Source organism: Alexandromys fortis, unplaced genomic scaffold, assembly GCF_014885135.2.
Source record: "Alexandromys fortis isolate MF-2015 unplaced genomic scaffold, M_Fortis_MF-2015_v1.1 scaffold_249, whole genome shotgun sequence".
Lineage (NCBI taxonomy): Eukaryota > Metazoa > Chordata > Mammalia > Rodentia > Cricetidae > Alexandromys > Alexandromys fortis.
The window spans coordinates 166413-185359 of record NW_026068129.1 but is presented as its reverse complement, the minus strand read 5'-3'; the positions used below and the strand labels follow the sequence as shown (position 1 = coordinate 185359).

At 47.4% G+C, this 18947-nt stretch overlaps 2 protein-coding genes across 3 annotated transcripts in view; one reads left to right on the top strand and one right to left on the bottom strand.

Moving 5' to 3' along the window:
* Nucleotides 1-8984, bottom strand: part of Trappc12 (trafficking protein particle complex subunit 12) — a 62512-nt gene extending 53528 nt beyond the window's left edge. Inside the window, exons 1-2 of one of the 2 annotated variants that reach the window (XM_050125919.1) lie at nt 8832-8984; nt 4819-6050 (exon numbers count right to left, since the gene is read on the bottom strand). In XM_050125919.1, coding sequence (XP_049981876.1) covers nt 4819-6045 — 1227 coding nt within the window. In that variant the 5' untranslated portion in view covers nt 6046-6050; nt 8832-8984. Of the gene's footprint in view, nt 1-4818; nt 6051-8661; nt 8800-8831 lie in introns of those variants that run through there. The other variant, XM_050125920.1, reaches the window with a different exon arrangement.
* A 1522-nt stretch (nt 8985-10506) lies between these two features.
* Eipr1 (EARP complex and GARP complex interacting protein 1) overlaps nt 10507-18947 on the top strand; it is a 106788-nt gene continuing 98347 nt past the window's right edge. Inside the window, exons 1-2 of the mRNA XM_050125926.1 lie at nt 10507-10714; nt 18476-18559. Coding sequence (XP_049981883.1) covers nt 10673-10714; nt 18476-18559 — 126 coding nt within the window. The 5' untranslated portion in view covers nt 10507-10672. The remainder of the gene's footprint in view (nt 10715-18475; nt 18560-18947) is intronic.

Genomic DNA, 18947 nt, shown 5'->3' with positions numbered 1-18947 from the left:
CATGACCGAGAGCAACTTGTGTGAAGGAAAGGATGTATTTGGCTTATTCTTCCGCATCACTGTCCATCACTGAAGGAAGTCAGGACAGGAGCTCAAACAGAACCTGGAGGCAGGAATTGATGCAGAGGCCACGGAAAGGTGCTGCCTACTGATTTATTGCTCATGGCTTCTTCAGGTTGCTTACTTATAGAACCCAGGATCATCAGTCCAGGGACGGCAACATTCATAATGGGATGGGTCCTCCCCCGTCAAGCGCTAATTGAGAAAATGTCCCACAGCTGGGTCTCATAGAAGCATTTTCTCAATTAGGGCTCCCTCCTTTTAAATGACTTTAACCTGTTCCAGGCAACATAAAACTAGCCAGCACACCCAGTTCCACCTTGGACTTGGTATTGAGGCTGAGCCTGATCCTCTGCTTCCATTTCTCAAATCCAGGGATATAAGTGTGCTACTATACCTGACGTCATTCTTCTTTTAAGATACGTAACTGACACAAAAACTATGTATCCAAGGTGTCCAACCTGCTAATTAAATATAGGATACGGTGTACCAAATAACACAAATGAATTAATCACCATCACTACCCATAGCTACAGTGTGTGTGATATAAAACCCACTGTCATACATTCTAAGCTAACTGTGCAGCATTCTAACTGGGCCATCATACTACACATTAGACCTCTCTCACATGGCTGTACCTCAGACTCAGTTTCCACTAACTTCTACAGTACTGTCTGCCATGAGTTCATTCCTTTTCTTTTCTAAACAAGAATATATGGTATGCTGGGTGGTGGTGGCGCATGTCTTTAATCCCAGCACTTAAGAAGCAGAGACAGGTGGATCTCTGTGAGTTAAAGGCCAGCGTGGACTACAGAAAGAGTTCCAGGACAACCAGGGCTGCTACACAGAAATCCTGTCTTGAACCCCCACCTAAAAAGAGGCATTTATCTTTCTTTGCTTGAGTTATCTCATTTCACATCTCACCCTTCATGCTGTCACATATTGTCACAACGACAGCAGTCCCTTCTTTGTAAAGACTCAGTCACCTGCACGCACCCACCACGTTCTCTTTACCTCTGGACCCGGAAATGGATACTCGGGCTGACTGTACTGCCCTATTGTGCACAAGGCTGTAAAGAGCGCGGAGTCCAGTTTCTCTATGCTGCTGACTTCAGCTCTGACTGGATCATATGGTGATTTCAGTTCTAATATCTTCAAGTGCCTCCATGTTGCTTTTCATAATTTGCATTCACTGCAATCATCGCCACAGCCTGTCTGTTAACAGCCACCCCAACAGGAATGAGCTGACAGTCTCTGTGGTTTTATTTGCATTTTCCAGATGATTAGAGGCAACTTCCGGTTCTTCAGCTCAGATATAGATCTGAACACAATTTGTCATCTCTATGATAGATATAGACAGCACAGGGTGACACAGAGCACCCAGAACGACGGCAAGAGCCCTGAGAACAGCAGTTGGTGTAAACATCATAGGAATCTGTGCAGAGGTTCTGTAAAAATAGAACTATTACATGAGGTGGATATGGTGGCTCAGGACTGTGATCCCAGACTCGGGAGGTTGAGACAAGAGAACTATGAATTTGTTATTAGCGTGAGTTAGGCAGTAAGTTCAAGCACAACCTGGGCTATGTACCAAAATCCTGTCTCTAAAACAAACACAACAACAACAACAACATGTAATTCAGCTAAGTCATTCAAGGTTTACCCTAGAAGGAAGTCAAGCACCTGAAGTCAGCACCCCACAGAGATTCCTGTCATCCACGAGTCCTTCACCCCACAGAGATCCCTGTCATTTGTGTGTCCTGTACCCCACAGAGATCTCCCCATCATCCGCGTGTCCAGCACCCCACAGAGACCCCTGTCATCCACGTGTTCTGCACCCCACAGAGACCTGTCATCCACGTGTCCTGCACCCCACAGAGACCCCTGTCATCCACATGTCCTGCACTCCACAGAGACCCGTCATCCATGTGTCCTGCACCCCACAGAGACCCGTCATCCACGTGTCCTGCACTCCACAGAGACCCGTCATCCATGTGTCCTGCACTCCACAGAGACCCGTCATCCACGTGTCCTGCAGCACCCAGAGACCCCTGTCAGCCACGAGTCCTGTAGCACCCAGAGACTCCTGTCATCCACGTGTCCTGTAGCACCCAGAGACCCCTGTCAGCCACGAGTCCTGCACTCCAGACTCCTGTCATCCACGTGTCCTGCACAACCCAGAGACCCCTGTCATCCACGTGTCCTGCACCTCACAGAGATCTCTAAACATCTATGTGTAGTAGAGATCCCTGTCACTCATGCGCACTGCATGTAGAGACCTGTCATCTACCTGTACTGCCACACCAGACTCACAACAGTCAAAATGCAGAACCAGTCGAGGTGCCGCCAGCAGATGAGTGGAAAGAAAAGATGGTCTGTAAACACACTGCAGTTCTCTGCGGTCATAAGGCAGAACAAAGTCATGCCATTTGTAGGGAAAAATATCCAAGTAAAGACTGTTAAATGAGATAATGTAGAACATGAAAGACATATTTCGCGGTTTCTGTACAGTGAGGAATCTACATTAAAAAACTGAAGTAAATAATTTGCTGTTGCTATCACACATTTTCTACTGATTTTTGACTGTTTCTAATGGCTGCATGAAGAAATGTTAATCTAATAACCAGAAAACATTTGCATACCTGTTTGTAAACATATATAGCTCTCTACACACATGTACGTATAAAATAACTCTAATACAAAGCAGCAGGACAGAGTCCTTGATTCTGTTTTTCTTTCTAAAACAAAACATTTTCCATGAGAAAAAAAAACACTAGAAATGAAAGTAGAAAGGGGACTTTTTTGGGGGAGGGGAGAAGAGGGAGGAGCGAGAGAGGATACTAGAAGGGAAAAGAGAAAGATAAATATCTTATATTCTCTTCCATATGTGTAGCCTAGATCAAAACATACACGACACACATCCCCCCCCCCCCCCCCCCCCCCCCCCCCCCCCCCCCCCCCCCCCCCCCCCCCCCCCCCCCCCCCCCCCCCCCCCCCCCCCCCCCCCCCCCCCCCCCCCCCACTCTAACCAAACCCCCCCCCCCCCCCCCCCCCCCCCCCCCCCCGTCCACCATGACAAGCAGAATGGACTTTGGAGAAAAGAAGCTGGCTGGTGACAGAGAGGACAGGAGACTAAGATGGGAGGCGAATATGAGCAAAAGACGTGCTATCCGAGTATGGAAATGTCACAGTGAACGCCTATGATATTGTATGCTCGCTACATGTGATGAAAAGCAAAGAAGACCACCTGTGCTGGCCGGCTAACTTCATGTCAACCTGACAGAGGCTGGAGTCACCTGAGAGGAGGGAACCTCAATTGAGAACATGCCTCCAGAACATCAGGCTGCAGTGAACCTGTCGGGCATTTTCTTAATCAGTGACTGATGGGGGAGGGCCCTGTTCATGGAGGACGGTGCCATCCCTGGGCTGGCACCCTGGGGTCTATAGAGCGCAAGCTGAGCAAGCCAGCAAGCAGTAGCCTCCATGGGCTCTGCATCAGCTCCTGCCTCCAGCTCCTCCCCTGCTTTCTGCCCTCACTGCTTTGAAAGATGAACTATTATATGGAACTCTGAGTGAAATGATCCCTTCTTCCCCCAAGTTGCTTTAGTTATGGTGTCTTATTATAGCAATAATAAACCTAACTGAGACACCATCAGCAGAGCGCTTGGATGAAAACGTGCAAGTCCTTGTGGGGTGCCACTATCACCAAACACGGCTTCGCAAGCATCACTCTACGGCCTCTCTAACTTAATTGAATTGGCACCAAAGTTGCCTAATAAATAAGTAATAGAAATTTATCCCATAAATAGGAGACTTTTAATTAGATAATGAGATAAGCCACTTGGTAAACGAATTCCAATGTAAGTGTTTTAAAAAGCTGATTTAGAACAAAGGACACCCAAGCCACTGCAGTGTCGGGTGTCGGAGGGAGGACAGCGGATGAGCACCGTGTACACTGCAGTTCCCAGAAGAAGCCATGTGCACACTAAAGGCCACCTGTAAAGCTGATGACCGATTAGAAGGGTTCTCAACCTTCCTAATGCTGCAACCCTCTAACACACTTCCTCAGGTTGTGATGATCCCCAACCATAACATGATTTTGGTTGTTACTTCATAACTGTAATTTTGTTCTGCTATAAATTGTAATATAAACATCTGTGTTATCCGCTGGTCTTAGGTGACCCCTGTGAAAGGGCTGTTCGACCCCAAAGGGGGTCACCACCCACAGGTTGAGAACCAATGGATTAGAACTTATGAATTGCAGAATCCTGGAAAGTTACAGACCCAGCGCCACAGCCATCCTGAGGTCTTTAGTTCCTTCAGTCATCCATTGCCCTACGCTGGGGTCTGACCTAATCTCCAACTATCAGGCAAAACCTCTGAAGGGCACTTTTCTTTTATAAACATTTATTTTTAGTTGTGTGTGTATGTGTGTGTGTGTTTGTCTGTCTGGGGGTGGGGTGGGGTATGTGCACTTGAGTGCAATGCCTGCCCTGCCAAAGGCTATTGGCTCTTTTGGAGCTGGAGTTATAGGTAGCTGCAAGTGCTGGGAACTGAACTCTAGTCCTCTGGAAAAGCAAACACTACCAACCACTGAGCCATCTCTCCAGCCCTAGAATGCATTCTTTCTTTAATTTCTTCCAAAATTGATCCTGCTTAGGAGGCTAGAGTTGTAACTGCTACCAAGCCCGTGACACACATTTCCAGGAAGAGATGAAAAGGGGTAAGATACAGACACAGAAACATTCTGCACCCTACCTGAATGTTGTCAAACTTGAGGCCAGGCATGGTGAGGTTCTCCTTGTCTATGAACACGGTGCCATACTGCTGGGTCGCCACCTTCATCAGGACCTCTCTGGTCTCCGGGCTGGGGAGCCATGCATCATTTCTCCGGTCCATCTCACTCATGCTCAGGGCTGTGGCGAAGGGGTCGTCACTGCCGGCAAACACAGCCTGGATCTGTGAGAATGGCTTTGGAGACTCAGACTCCAGAGGTGCTGGGGAAACACCTGATTCTGATCTTTCCACCCTCGTAGAGTAAGAGGGGCTGGTGGACTCTGGCGACTTTTCTCCCACGGGGGCAGCAAGTGAAGATAGCCTTTCTGGAACTGGGGAGCCTGCGTTGGGATTACTGACCGAAATGAAAGTAGAAGTTGTGAAGGAGTCAAAGAAGTCAGAGGCCAAGGAATTGGAGCTCACGCCATCTCCAAAAAATGTGCTCAGGCTGGGACTGGGCTGGACCATCGGAGGAGGGGTCTTGGCTGATGTCTCACTGGCGCTACTGAAACTGGGAGATTTCACCATCTGGGACTCGAAGCCATCCTGCAGAAACAAGTTCGGCTGGGAGGGAGTGGAGGTGGCCTGGCTGAAGATGGTGCAGACAGGTACGGGCTCATCTTTGGAGGAGGACAGACTGGATGATGCTTCTGAGATCTGCTCCTCTGGGTGAGCTTGGCCATCCCTGGGCCCCACGTCCTCCGTGCCAGCCTTCTCCAGCGCAGGCATGCCCGGCACATCTTCCCGCATTGAGTCTTCTTTCAGAGATGCTCTGCTATCGGGAGTCATGTCTGAAACGTCTCTGGGTGTATCGTCTCCATCGGTTTCACTGCCATTGCTCAGAGTGTCCGCCCCTTCTCTGTCTGTGGTGCTGGGCAGCCTGCCATCAGTGGCGCCTCCTGGGGGCTCTGCCACATCCTGCAGACAGCAGAGGTCACTTGCGTCACCCTCGCTGTTGTTCGGAGAGTCAGAGATGAGCACGCTCTCCATCATGTGCTCGTTCAGCTTATCGACAAAGCGGCGAGAGTCTTCGGACAAGGGCTCCTTCTCGTCGGATCCAGACTCGTCTCCACCGAGATCAATGGTCTCCTCGTGATACAGCAGCTGGCCCTCCTCCCTAGACGCTGCCCCAGGGATAGGTTCAGGTCCTGCCTGGGCTGGAGAAGATGTCTCGCTTGGGCTCTGTTCACCATCGTTAGCTTTTTCCATGTTGCCTGAAAACAGAGGCAGTCACAAATTGCATCATTGTCTGTTTCTAGTGTTGGCAAGTAACTTGCTTTTTTTTTTTTTTCTGAGAAAGGATCTCATATAACCTGGGTGGACTTGAACTCATAACCTCTGCGGTTCTGAGATGATAGGCTGTGCTACCTAGATCTTGTTGCTCAGTGGAACAAAGGTTTTAATAGTTTCATATCCAAATAATATAAAATTAGAAATTTCTTTTTTTCTAATTTATTTTGAAGTGATAAAATACACACAAATTCATTGCTCAGCATTTTAAGTTTGTGCATTCTCGTTGTTGTCTAATCAGCTGCTAGGATTTTGATCATCTTGCAAAACAAAAATTCTATACCCATTAAATCTACTCTGTAAGCAGAGACTGCTCGTTCATTCCCATTCACCCAGACCAAAATAATCATGCAAAAACCATATTAATCACAACACTGTTTGGCCAATGTGTCAGGCGTAATGCTCTTACATCTTAAATTCACCCATTTCTATTATTTTATATTTTACCTTGAGGCTTGTGGTTTGTTACCTCTTACTTCTTGGGCAGCTCCATGACATCTGCCTCCTTCGTCATCTACAAGACATTTGTTTGACTCTGCCTACTCTTTCTGTATATCTCTGTTAGGATTTCCCGCCTGGCTTTACTCTGCTAAGTCACTGGCCAAAACACCTTTATTCATTAACCAGTAAAGCAACACATATACCACTACCCAACCCCCAACTCACACATGGACAATCAACATCCTACTCCTGTTGCTTTTAAATTTCCAGGAAGCACATTTAAATAGACTCATAAAGCACTCATCTACTGTAATATATAGTTATCAGTGCCCAAGTGCTGTCTGCCCTGACTGCGGGATCCGCACCCCTGCCCCCTCAGGCCCAACCATGTCTACCTCATAGTGTCCTCCGAGGGCCCTTTTCTACGTACAGGCTGAGAACAATAACACATCTTGACGGTAAAAACATGCTCTTGAGAAGAGACAGAAGGTAACCATTGGCAAGAGACACCGTGAAACTCATTCATGAAGGACGCTCTGCCCTGCCCAGGACTCCAGCATGACTGGCACTTCCCCAGCAGATTCTGCAGGATGTCGTGAGTACTAATTTAATGTCCTTTGTTCACACTCGGACTCCTTCAGTCTTCTCTGGTGGACGTTGTGGGCTCTGACTGGATGAGGTTTGCTGCCTGCTTGTTCTTCTGTCTGCTGCATGCTGCTTGCTCTCTTGCTTGCTAAATGATCACCCATTTGAACTGGGATCATGGCTATCATAGATCATTCTCCACACTGTACCCAACATCCATGCTGCAGCAGGTATGGGTTTTCCTTCCCTTTGACAGGTGACTAACATGTACTGCAGGCATGTGGCAGTTTGTTTATCCATTTACCCATTACCAGACACTTGGGTTCCTTCTAGCCTCTAGGGACCGGGCACACTGCTGCTGTGAACAGGATGTGTGAATGTATGTATCTTTGGGATTCTAATTTCAGTTCTTTGGTATATCCTGTTCTAATGGGCAGAGATGGAAGTGCTAGATCAGAAGGTAATCATGTTTTTTGTCTGTGTTTTTGCTTTCTGAGACAGAGTTACTCTATGTAGCCCTGGCTATCCTTGAACTCACTCAGTAGACCAGGCTGGCCTTAAACTCAGAGATCTGCTAGTCTCTGCCTCCAGAGTGCTGGCATTAAAGACATATGCCACCACCAACTGACAGTAATCACTTTATTATTTTAACAAGGAACTAGTTTTTCCAGTTCAGTAGAAGCCCTTTCCATTCCCTGCAACAGTGTACATATACCCCAATTTCACTACATAATAGCTGGCTGATATTTTTGTTTTTACTTAGCTTCCTGCCCCCAGACAGGGTTTCTCTGTGTAACAGTCCTACCTGTCCTGAACTTGCTTTGTAGACCAAGGGTGGCCTCTAGCTTACAGAGATCTGCCTGCCTCTGGCGCCCCCCTCCCCCAAGTGTGTGCCACCACACCTGACTTTACTTAGCTTTTTCTTATGTGTGAGAATTTGTTTTTATAAATCAAGGACTTAGGTAACCTAAGCCAGCGTTAAATTACGTGACAGAGTTGACCTTGAACTCCTGATCCTCCTGCCTCCACATCCCAAAGGCTGGTACAGGTGCAGCATCAACACCCCATCCTACTGTTTGTACTCATTTGTGTGTGTACAGTCAGAAGACAATTATCTGAAATCAGTGCTCTTTCCACCACTATTTCCTTCTCCTTCTTTCCTTTTCTTTTGGAGATGCGGGGGTCCCCCTACTTAGCCCAGGTTGACCTCAAACTTGCAGTCTTCCTGTCTCAATCTTCCGAACGCTGGGCTTACAGGCACGAAACACTTTGCCCAGCCAACACGACTCACTCTTCACTGCTCAGGTTAAGCCCGCCTCTAAGGCCCCTCGCGTTTGGCTTACCGCGGTGTTTTAAGTGTGGGGATATGAGACACCGAGGAGGGCAGGAGCAGGAGTTGGGGTAAACAAAACCACACCGTGAGCAATGGTGATGTAACACGGGTTTCTACTATACATGCACATGAACCTCGCTCTGTACACGAGAAACTGAGGCCTGGAGGGCGTGTACCTTGTCCAAAACCACAGAGGGCACAGAATTGGCTAAAGTCAACAGGCAATCCCTGCTGGGGCTGCCACACACAGACTGGCGGGTCCCAACCCGGCGCGGGAGAAGGCGGTGACTACACGCGGAAGGTCGAGGGCCCCGGCGACCCCTCCTGACTGCGGCCCACTCCTCACCTGCCACCCGCTCCCGGGGGCGGATCCCACTCGGGTGAAAAGGGTCCGAAGAGAGGACTGGAGACCGGAAGCCGACTAAAGATTGAAGCGCCCATGAACTTGTGCGCCTGCGCTTGCTGGCTAGTTAAAGCCCGACTTCCGCATAGGCTCAGCTCGGGAGCTCCCACTGGAAGCCGGAAGCCAGGCACAATTCCGGTCCATGAGCGGTGGGCGGGACATAAAGCCCCAAACATTTGGAGAGCGAGAAGGGTGGGCCCAGTGATTGAAGGAAATCATCTGCCCTTGGGGCTGGCTCCAACCAAGCATGATTTCCCCTAGGACCTTGTCTTTGCGCTTGCTGGTCTCCACTTCCCCACCTGTGTCTGTGGCAGTGCGTGCTAATGTCCATAAAGATGGGGGGTAGGGATGGTCAAGAGTCAGTTCCGCCTGCTTGAGTGGGTTGACTGATTACGGTTCTACAGTCAAGGACTCCGCTTTCTTGATTTCTGGTGTTATCTCAGAAAAAGGTTGTGACAGCTTGAAAACACAGCTCTCATCTCAAAGGGGATTAAGGGCTTATTCTGGAGCCAGTGATGAGTGACAGCTGGGAACATAGATTCAGGTTACCTTGATTAAATTCTGCTGTCTTACATGGTAACAATTGGATGGACTTTTACAGTAAGAATAAGAAGTAAATCTAAATCTCTACACTTTTCAAGCATGCTTTGGCAGCATTGGGTAGCTGGGTTACAGCCAAGCGGCGAACCCTCTGCTATAACTGATGACATTTGTAGAATTGCGATTGGTGGAAGACAGTGGCCAGAGATTTCCCCTGAAAGTCACGATGTTGGACACAGAGGTGACCAGTGGATGACTGCTAAGGGAACTAATGGTAGTGTCATATAAACCGCTGTCATGAAGGTCAGTACGAGATATTGGGAAAAGTCACACACACAAAAGAAACGTGTGTGGATCTTGAACTCCATAGAGCCAGTCGAGTGGATTCCCTGGGATGCATTCTTATCTTCCAGTACTCTCCATGCCAGAACAGGACTTAAGAGACTTCTGCCTGTGGGAGCTCTGGGCAGTATAGATCATGGCGCAGTTGTGTCGCTGTGCAGGACTGGTCTCTCATGGGAAATGGACACAGCTGCCCTTCACGGCTCCCGTTCACCGCTGCCGTCTTGACTCAAAATTGTAGCATCTTTTTGTTTTGTTTTGTTTTTCGAGACAGGGTTTCTCTGTAGCTTTGGTTCCTGTCCTGGAACTAGCTCTTGTAGACCAGGCTGGCCTCGAACTCACAGAGCTCCACCTGCTTCTGTCTCCCAAGGGCTGGGATTAAGGCGTGCGTCACCACCACCCGGCAAGCTTGCAGCATCTTATCTTTAAACGGACGTTTAAGAGTCGGCCGCTGAGGCTGGAGCAAAGGCTGCTGGCAGTGGTCTGGTGCTCAGGACCATGTTTAGAGTTAAGCATTGCCAACCATAAAGCTGCTCTCTTTAGGACTTGAGCCGCGGAAGCTCCAGGGAGCAGGTCGGGAACGCTAGAGCGCCGCCCTAGTGGCCGCCCGTCCTGCAGCTTTTGCTCCCAGTCCCGCCCTCCGACCCAGGAGCCCCCGCGGCTCCTAGCCCGCCTGAGGATCCAAATGAGCATGCGCGCGAGAAAAGCGCCTCCGCCATTGGTCGTCGGGGAGGAGCGTATTGACGACGCCACGAAGAAAACAGGAAGTGAGCCGTCAGGGAGCCGGCCCGGGGCGTGGAGCCTCTTTTTCTCGGCGGGGAATGAATGAATGGATTCTGGCCGTTCGCCGGTGAGGCCGGACTCGGGCTCTGAGGCGTGAGCGGAAGGGCGAGCCGTGTGTCATGGAGGACGACGCGCCGGTAATCTACGGCCTGGAGTTTCAGGTGGGCCTGGAGGAGACCGGAGGTCGGTGCCGCCTGTGGCTGACCCGCACCTGCGAATGTGCTCACACTGACGGCGAGGATTCTGGGCTTCCCGGGCAGGGTTTAGGGAGAAGGGAACCGCTTGGAGGGTGGCCGAATAAGGCCGAGGGCCAGCATGGACCCCAGAGGGCGAGCGCTCGGCCCGCAGGTGTCTTAATCACACTTGCACTGCGGGCGTCTTGAGCAATTATGAGCACTGACGTGTGTGACTGCTCTATACATGACCTTCGGAGGGGGGGGGGGAAGTGCTGGGTGGGTGTTACTAAACATTTTCCTCACTCAGGTTGGAAACATATTTGCTTTTTTTTAAACCCCATCCAATAGCTGTTGAATTCTATTTGTTTACCCCCCCCCCCGACTTTACTCTTATTCGTGATGTGTGCAGTTTAGATTACTGATTGGAGTGAGTAGTGGAATGGGGTTACTGTCTCCCAGTTTATTTCACGGGTGGCTGTGATGATTGCTAAGTGAGATAGCCCCAGCAGTTAGGGTTAGCCTCAAGGCTCAAAGTTCCCACGCAAGCTTGACCTACCTGAGACAGTGCTCACACACAAGCGTTCGATGAACGGTGTTCAGATTGCTCCGTACTACTCACACGGAGTAGGAAACAGTAAACGCCGAGGAACGCCTGCCTGCTATATGAGTACAGGAATAGAGGAAGAGAACAGGAGGATGTTGACTTAAAATCTGCACGAAGCGACACACATTAAATCGCAAAGCCAGAGTGCAGCAGTCTCGTGCTAGGGAGGGTTGAAGGGTTATCACTGTTGGGAGGAGTCAGGGGATGCTACTGGGCCTGTGCCGGAGTCAGTCTGCTGCTTCCCTAGGAAGCCTTGTGCTTGGGAGCATTATAGATGTGTGCTTTCCAGAGTTTTTTTTTTTTTTTTTTTTTAAGATTCGCTTATTTTTACTTTATGCATATAAGTGTTTTCCATGCATGCTTGTATGTGCCCCACACGTGTGCCTAATTGGAATTGAGTTACAGATGGTCCTGAGCCACCTGAGATGGGTACAGCTCTTAGCTGCTGAGCTGTCTTTCCAGCACCTTCTTTACTTTTATTTCTTTGGTTAGTTACGCTAAAAGTTTTCTAGATGTTGGGTAATCCTTGAAGTCTGAGATGGGTTTCCCATGCTAGATCCAGCTTACTTAGTGACAGTTCTCCAGAAGTTTCTAGTTTTTGTCTGCATGTGATTTTGTTGGGGATGGCTTCATCTGATCTGGGAGTTCTCACGCTTCAGACTGTGGAACAGTCAAGGTGGCATGTCTTACCTGCCCCTGGGAACAGTCAGGGCGGTTTGTCTTACCTGCCCCTGGCCCCTCATTCTCGTTATCTTCATGGTGTAATTCCTGGTCATAGCTGTTCAGGCTTCTTATTTCTTTACTTTTCTTTCTTTTTTAAAAAGATTTATTTATTTTATTTTCTGTGTATCAGTATTTTGCCTGCATGTCTGCCTATGCAGTATATGTGTACCAGTTGTGAGCTGCCCTGTGGGTGCTAGGAATTGAACCTGGGTTCTCTGCAAAGCAGCTAATCTTCTTAACCCCTGGGCCATCTCTCCAGACTTTCTTTTTTTCATTTTTTGAGATAAGCGTTGGTAGCATTTTTTCTGGTGGAATCTCTTCATTATTCATTTGACATTATTCATTTGTTTTAGCTCCCCTGTCCCCAGAGTTTCTCTGTGTTGCTCTAGCTCTGGCAGTTCTGTAACTCACTTCTGTGGACCACATTGGCCTTGAACTTAGCGACTCACCTGCTTCTGCCTCCCAAATGCTGCAATTAAAGGCTTGCACCACCACTGCCTGGCTTAACTTGCTTTTCTACTGTCGTGATACACACCATGACCAAAAGCAACTTGGGGAGGATGGGGTTTATTTCATTTTCCAGGTCCATTATGAAGGGAGGGCAGGGCAGGAACTTATGGCAGGAACATGGTGTTAGAAACTGAAGCAGAGACCATAGAGTAGTGCTGCTTACTTACTGCCTTGCAGGTTCATGATCAGACCCAAGGGTGGCACTGCCCACACCAATAGTTAGTCAAGAAAATGCCCCACAGACTTGCCTACAAGCCAATATGATGGAGGCATTTTGTCAGTTGAAGTTCCTCTTCCCAGATGACTCTAGCTTGTGACAAACTGACCCAAAACTGACCATGACATCAAATAACTACATCGTGCCTACCGTGTGCCAGGCCCTTTGAGTCACTGGATCACAGCAGAGTTGGGAACAGACAAGTTACTGCTCTTGTGTATTCCATCCATCCATGTCCAGGGCAGGCATGTTTCTGTACACAGAGTTTCAGGGTCCAGGTGATCAGTGCTTTATGTGGTGCTGGGGTGGAACTTGAGGCCTTCCGCATGGTTGTACAGTGGTCTGCCACTGAGCCATGGCTTGTTTAAAAATTCATCAGGTGGCCGTTTAATATATCTATCTATCTATCTATCTATATCTATCTATATCTATATCTATATCTATATTCCTTCTTTCCCTCTCCTCATCCTTTGGTTGTCTGCTCTCTATCACTTTTACTGGCTTGCTCTCCTGGTGCCTTGATGAGGAGGCTGTTTGTGCAGGAAGTCTGCTAAGTGCAGGAGAACGCTCACCTGGTCCTGCTCTCTGGTTAGAGCCCAGCCTTTCTTCACTGCTTTCCTTCTAAGTTAGCATTACTCTTTCAAGGCCACTGTTTTAGGTGCAGTTGGCTGTCTGCTGTGTAGTTAACCATGTATTTCACACTTTAGGAAGCAGCTAGGTGAGATGATGTTTTTCAAGGGAGTGCCGTAAATTCCTAAGTTCCTGGTGACTATTTCCCGCCATTGTCTGGACCCTTCAGTCTGCCAGCTCCTGTTATTTGTTTGGGTTACGTCATGGAGACCACAGACTAGAAGTTTCATTAAAAACACACCCAAGTCTTTCTGCATGAGAACAGGGGGCACATGAGCTTGTAAAAGATGTCTGGTGTTCTTACTGCAGCGACTTGTCACCTGCCTCACTGTAAGAGCTCTAAGACAGCTGGACATTCTCCTCTTCTTCAGACATCGACGTAGTGGAACCTGTTAGATTATCTTTCTGACCAGACCAAACTGCTAGTGCAGGTCACTTAATTTTGGTTAATGTCTGTAAGTGGTAGCATTTAATCCTCATTTCTGCCTACTGTTGAACCAGACACTTATTTTGCTGCTGTGGTCTGTGCCAGTGTTTCTGATCCTTAGTACTCTTCCAGTTTGTCTCTGGCCTTATAAAGTGTTTGTTTTCTTTCTGCTAATGGCTTAGTAGAAGAAATTGACATAGAGCAACAGACCTGGTACCAGATTGGCAAGAATAAAACAACCTTAGGAATTCTGCTTAACAAATAACCTTTCCTAAAAATAGGAAGATCTCGTTTAAACTTTGTGTGAGACTTTTACTTTTATAGACACATTTTAGATTTGTTTTTGAGAATAATTTCCTTATCTGTTTTTCCAGAAACAAAACAAAACAACAAGAACACATCCATGTATTGTATGAATTTGAAAAAAATACTTATAGGTCAGTAATGCCATTCTGAATTCTGGCAGCTTGTGTAAACGGATGTTTCTCTGTCCTACCCCATCCTTCTAAGTAGTCACTTAGAGGTTTAATATTAATTACAAACTGCTTTACCTATAGCTCAGGCTTATTATTAAGTAGCTTTTACATTTAAATTAACTCATTTCTATTAATCTATGTATTGCCACATGGCCATGGCTTTTATGCTGGCATCTTGTTTCTTGGGTAGCTGCTCACATCTTTCCTGACTTTGCCCTCTCTCTCTGTGTTCAGTTTGGCTTTGCTGCCTAGCTATAGTCTGCTTTGTTGTAGACCAAAGCAGTTTTTAATCAATCAAATGAGAGCAACAAATATTCATCGTGTACAGAAGGATTATCCCACAGCAAGCTTGCTTTCTGAGCATTACTCTCTGTCCCCCTCCCCCCCACCTTTCCAAGGCACCATAAGTAGTATGCACAAGGTGACATGTGTTCCTGCCTATCTTCTTTATCCAAGAATGCTTGCATTCTGGAATTTCTCTTCTTTATTAGATGGCTGCTAATGCAGGGCACTTAATTTTGACTTCTCCTTCTGTAAAATGAAGAAGCTGTTTGTCTTCTCTCTCTTGATTAGTCTAGGCCATAAACCTCTTGGACACTTCCATAGCATGAGCAGAGCAGGAAAAACATGCATGTCAGCCTTCTACCATCAACTTGAAATACAAAAAAAGACTTTTTTAAAAATGATTTATTTTTTTAATTTTATGTTTATAAATGCTTTGCCTGCATGTAGTTTATGTACCATGTGCCCATGGAAGTCAGACGAAGAACTGGATTTACAGGTGTTTGTGAGCTATCATGTAGGTGCAGGGAATTGAACCCAGGGCTTCTGCAAGAGCCATCAGTGCTCTTAACCACTGAGCCATCTCTCTAACCCTCAGGAAAGACTTTTAATGTGAAATAGTCATTTCTCAGTTGGGTCCTCTCCCATGTCCTATTTTAAGGGACTCTGGGCCTTGTACCACCTATGTGACCCAAGTTGCCTTTGAAGGTCTTTGTATACTAATCTAGAGGTGGAGCCCCTCACTTATGTTTTCCTACCAGGGTGGGGCTAGATCTTCGGTAGCTGCCTTCTTCTGAAAGTCAGTGTAATCTAAGCAGTTTCATTAAGACATAGAGCTCAGAGGTTCTGAGATGTTACTGATAGGCCGTAGTTTTTGATATATGTCCGTGCAGATTTCTGCATCTACATCTACAAGGATTATCAGTTTCAGAAATTTATTTAAGAATGTCCAAACTGTCCGTCCAAGTGTGCAGAGGGCGAGGCAGGAGTGAGCATGTGTCCTTAGCCTGCTTGACATGGTAAGTGGATACCGCCACATGTCATAGTGTGTATGTCACCCTGGATGGGTAGTTAGTTCCTCCATTTTATTGAAATATACCATCAGTTGAGTTTCATGCTGGTTTCCCTAGGGAAGGAGGTGGATAGAGATAGTGTGGTTAGGTCTTCTGCAATCTGAAATTTGCACGAATTGTAAAAACGGTATAAATGATATAGACTAGGTGGTCAAGACAGCTGTTAAACTCTTTTTCTTACTCATTTGCAAAGACAGAAGAGAAAAAGTATACGAATAAATAGTGAAAGCATTGGAAGCTCAGCTGTGACTGTCAAGGAGGCTCTGGTGAGGAGGCTATAGACAATGGGGACAGAAATTTAGAGGCTCCTCCTGTTCCCTAGGAGAGAAGCCCCGTAAAGGCTTTACTCTGCTAAAATCAGTTCACTGGGAGGTCTTTGTCACTTTGGGGCGGCTCCATGAGGGCATCTGTAACCCTGCCTTTTCCAGCGTCCAGAGCTACCCACAGTCCTGGGCACATGGCTCCTCTTCCGTCTGTAAAGCCAGCACAGCTGCCCGAGGGAGTCTTTCTTAAGCCGTCGTCACTGCTACTGGAGGCTCCTCTCACTGGAAACCCAGCATCTGAAGGAGGGATGTTGTTGGTTTTGGTTTTTCGAGACAGTTTCTCTGTGTAGAAACCTGTCCTGGAACTCACTCTGTAGACCAGGCTGGCCTTGAATTCACAGAGATCTGCCTGCCTCTGCCTCCTGAGTACTGGGATTAAAGTTGTGTGCAGACGCCACTACCACCCTACGTGAGGGAGGAATGTTGAGGATAAAGAACGTAAAAGGAAAAGACGGAGCTTTGTTCACAAATGAGCATCACTCTTCCAGAAGGATCATGGGTGGCAATTATGAGGGGATTGGCTAAGAAATCGGGAAATGTTCATGTCTCTTCCGAGAACGACAGGGGTCTTCCAGGAACTGGTGCCCTTTCTCTTCCCTCTTTCCATGGTCTAGAATTTCCAGTCATGGCTGATTAAATACCTTTAGCTTTGAAGCCAGAGGAGAGAGACTTAAGTCTAGGGCAGGCAAGGCTTATATTATAGTTCTGGACAAAATATTTATCAGTGACCACTGTTTATGCAGAGTATAATAGGATTACCTAAGGCAAGGCTGCCAAGGAAGATAGCCACCAACCTCTTGTCCTGCTCTGGTCACCCATGAACTACTTACTGCACACTAAGTGAAGAATAACTTCTTAGTGAAAGGGGCCCAGGGAGCATGTAAACCCACACAGCAGAGGTCTTATCTATGGCAAACCAACAATGTGTGGCTTACCTGTGTGGCTCCAGATTGGCTGGGCCCCCTCCTTGATTTCTGAGGGAGAACCTCATTAGATAGCCCACCCTGACCTTGAACTCATGATCCCTGTGCCTGGGATCATGGGCATGCATTGTCACATGTAGGTAGGAGCAAATGAAGCTAGAGGACTGATTGATGTTCCCCTCTGTCACTCCACCTCTGACCTTGCTTTGTTTCTTCTTGTCTCTAATTGTGGCCACAAGAGCGTTCCGGGTTCCAGGCACCAGCATGATTAACATCCTGAATGGTCTCCCTGTCTCCTGTCCCTTCTCTGTGTGTCTGAGCACAGCCATCTGTCTAGGAGTCAGGATGTAGACATTTCCCTGTGCCCAGCAGGAAGTAAAGTGAGCGCTACAGGGCCTTGCCCTGGGTCCTGGTAATGACTGGATCCAGAGAGCTGAGCTAGTTTACAAGCTGGAAGCACCAGTCAGACTTGGGCAATCTTTTTTCTCAAAGCATGAAATTTTTAATTTTGTGTCTATTATTGAACACTCTAATCGTAGTTGGACCCTGTAGCTGGAGATGGCTTCACCTGCAGAGGCACTTTGCCCAAGCCCATTCCACTCTGCAGGGACAACCTGTCGCCCCAGTTGCTCAGCTGGGGTGCGTGGTATAAAGCCTAGCTGTTGGCTTATGCTCTGAGGGGCCATCCAGCTCAGGGCTCCCCAGCTGGCAGATGCCTGTGACACTTTTCCTGGTCAACACATCTTAGAATGCCAGGGCCTGTTTCCTAGGGAATGGGCCATTTGAACTTCCTGCCCCTTCCCATTTTCTTTTGTTTTTGTCTGGGTGTTTTTTGTCTATGCGATGACAGTTTTGAGTCAAGGTTAGGTTTCTGCATGGTCACTTGGGATGTTCCCTTCCTGTGGAGGACTCACTGCTGGCAGGTTTCCCCCAGCCTGGAAGCAGAGGTCTGCTCCGTCTTCCTCTGTCAGACCAAGGGTTGAGAACACGCACAGCCGCTCTGGTTACAATTCTGCTCCCTCTTACCGAGTTCCTGTGTGGTGAGGGCTGTGCCAGCTACTCTGTGGTAGGCCCTGCCCTGTGCGTGTTCTCGTCTCAGCTTTCCTCAGACTTCAACCTGCAGGTTCAGTGTCGCCAATCCTGGGCCTCTTCACGGACTCTGAGGTCTTGAGGCAGACTTTGTTTTGTGCAGCTTTTCTAGTTCTCTGCAGGGAAGTGGGCTTAAACTACCTGCATTGCATTTGCTGGAAGGCATTTCTGTTGTGTTGTGTTGTTTGATGAAGTGTAATTTGTTGAACTAATCTATTTATTGCTGACATGGTGGTTTTATTACACAACTTAACTATTGCTGGGTAAATAATTTGTATCTTTATTGCTTAGATTAGTGCCCACTTAGAGTTCTTTCACGTACGGATTTGAAGTGCAATTGTGTTGGAAGTGTGCAGTTGCCTCTAGACACTGCTGATTTATCCTTCATCACAGCAGATGAGAAGAGCCGACTTGTCTGTGCCTCTTAAGCCTAACTTCATAAATGTGTGTGCATTTCTTCCCTCCTTAGGCACGCGCTCTAACACCTCAAACTGCGGAAACAGATGCCATTCGCTTCTTGGTTGGGACGCAGTCTCTTAAATATGATAATCAGGTAACTATTTCTGACAAATGTATACATGTTAATTACCAAGCTTATTCTTAGTTTCATAGCCATTTTGTGCTTGATTTTTCAAGCAACACTTAAAAAAATTTAATGCCACACAAACAAAATTTTCATTAGATTTAAGTATATATTTCCAAGTCTTAGCTATTATCCGACTGTATAATCATTGAGTACAATAATTTAAACGTTCTGTTTAGTGCTTCTTTTTTATGTGTATGTATGGTGTATGTACATGTTTGTGTATGTGTGTGCATAGGTGCATGTGTATGTGTGAAGTTAGAGACTGACTTTGGGTATCTTCAATTGTATTTTCTCAATCTCTCTCTCTCTCTCTCTCTCTCTCTCTCTCTCTCTCTCTCTCTCTCTCTCTCTCTCT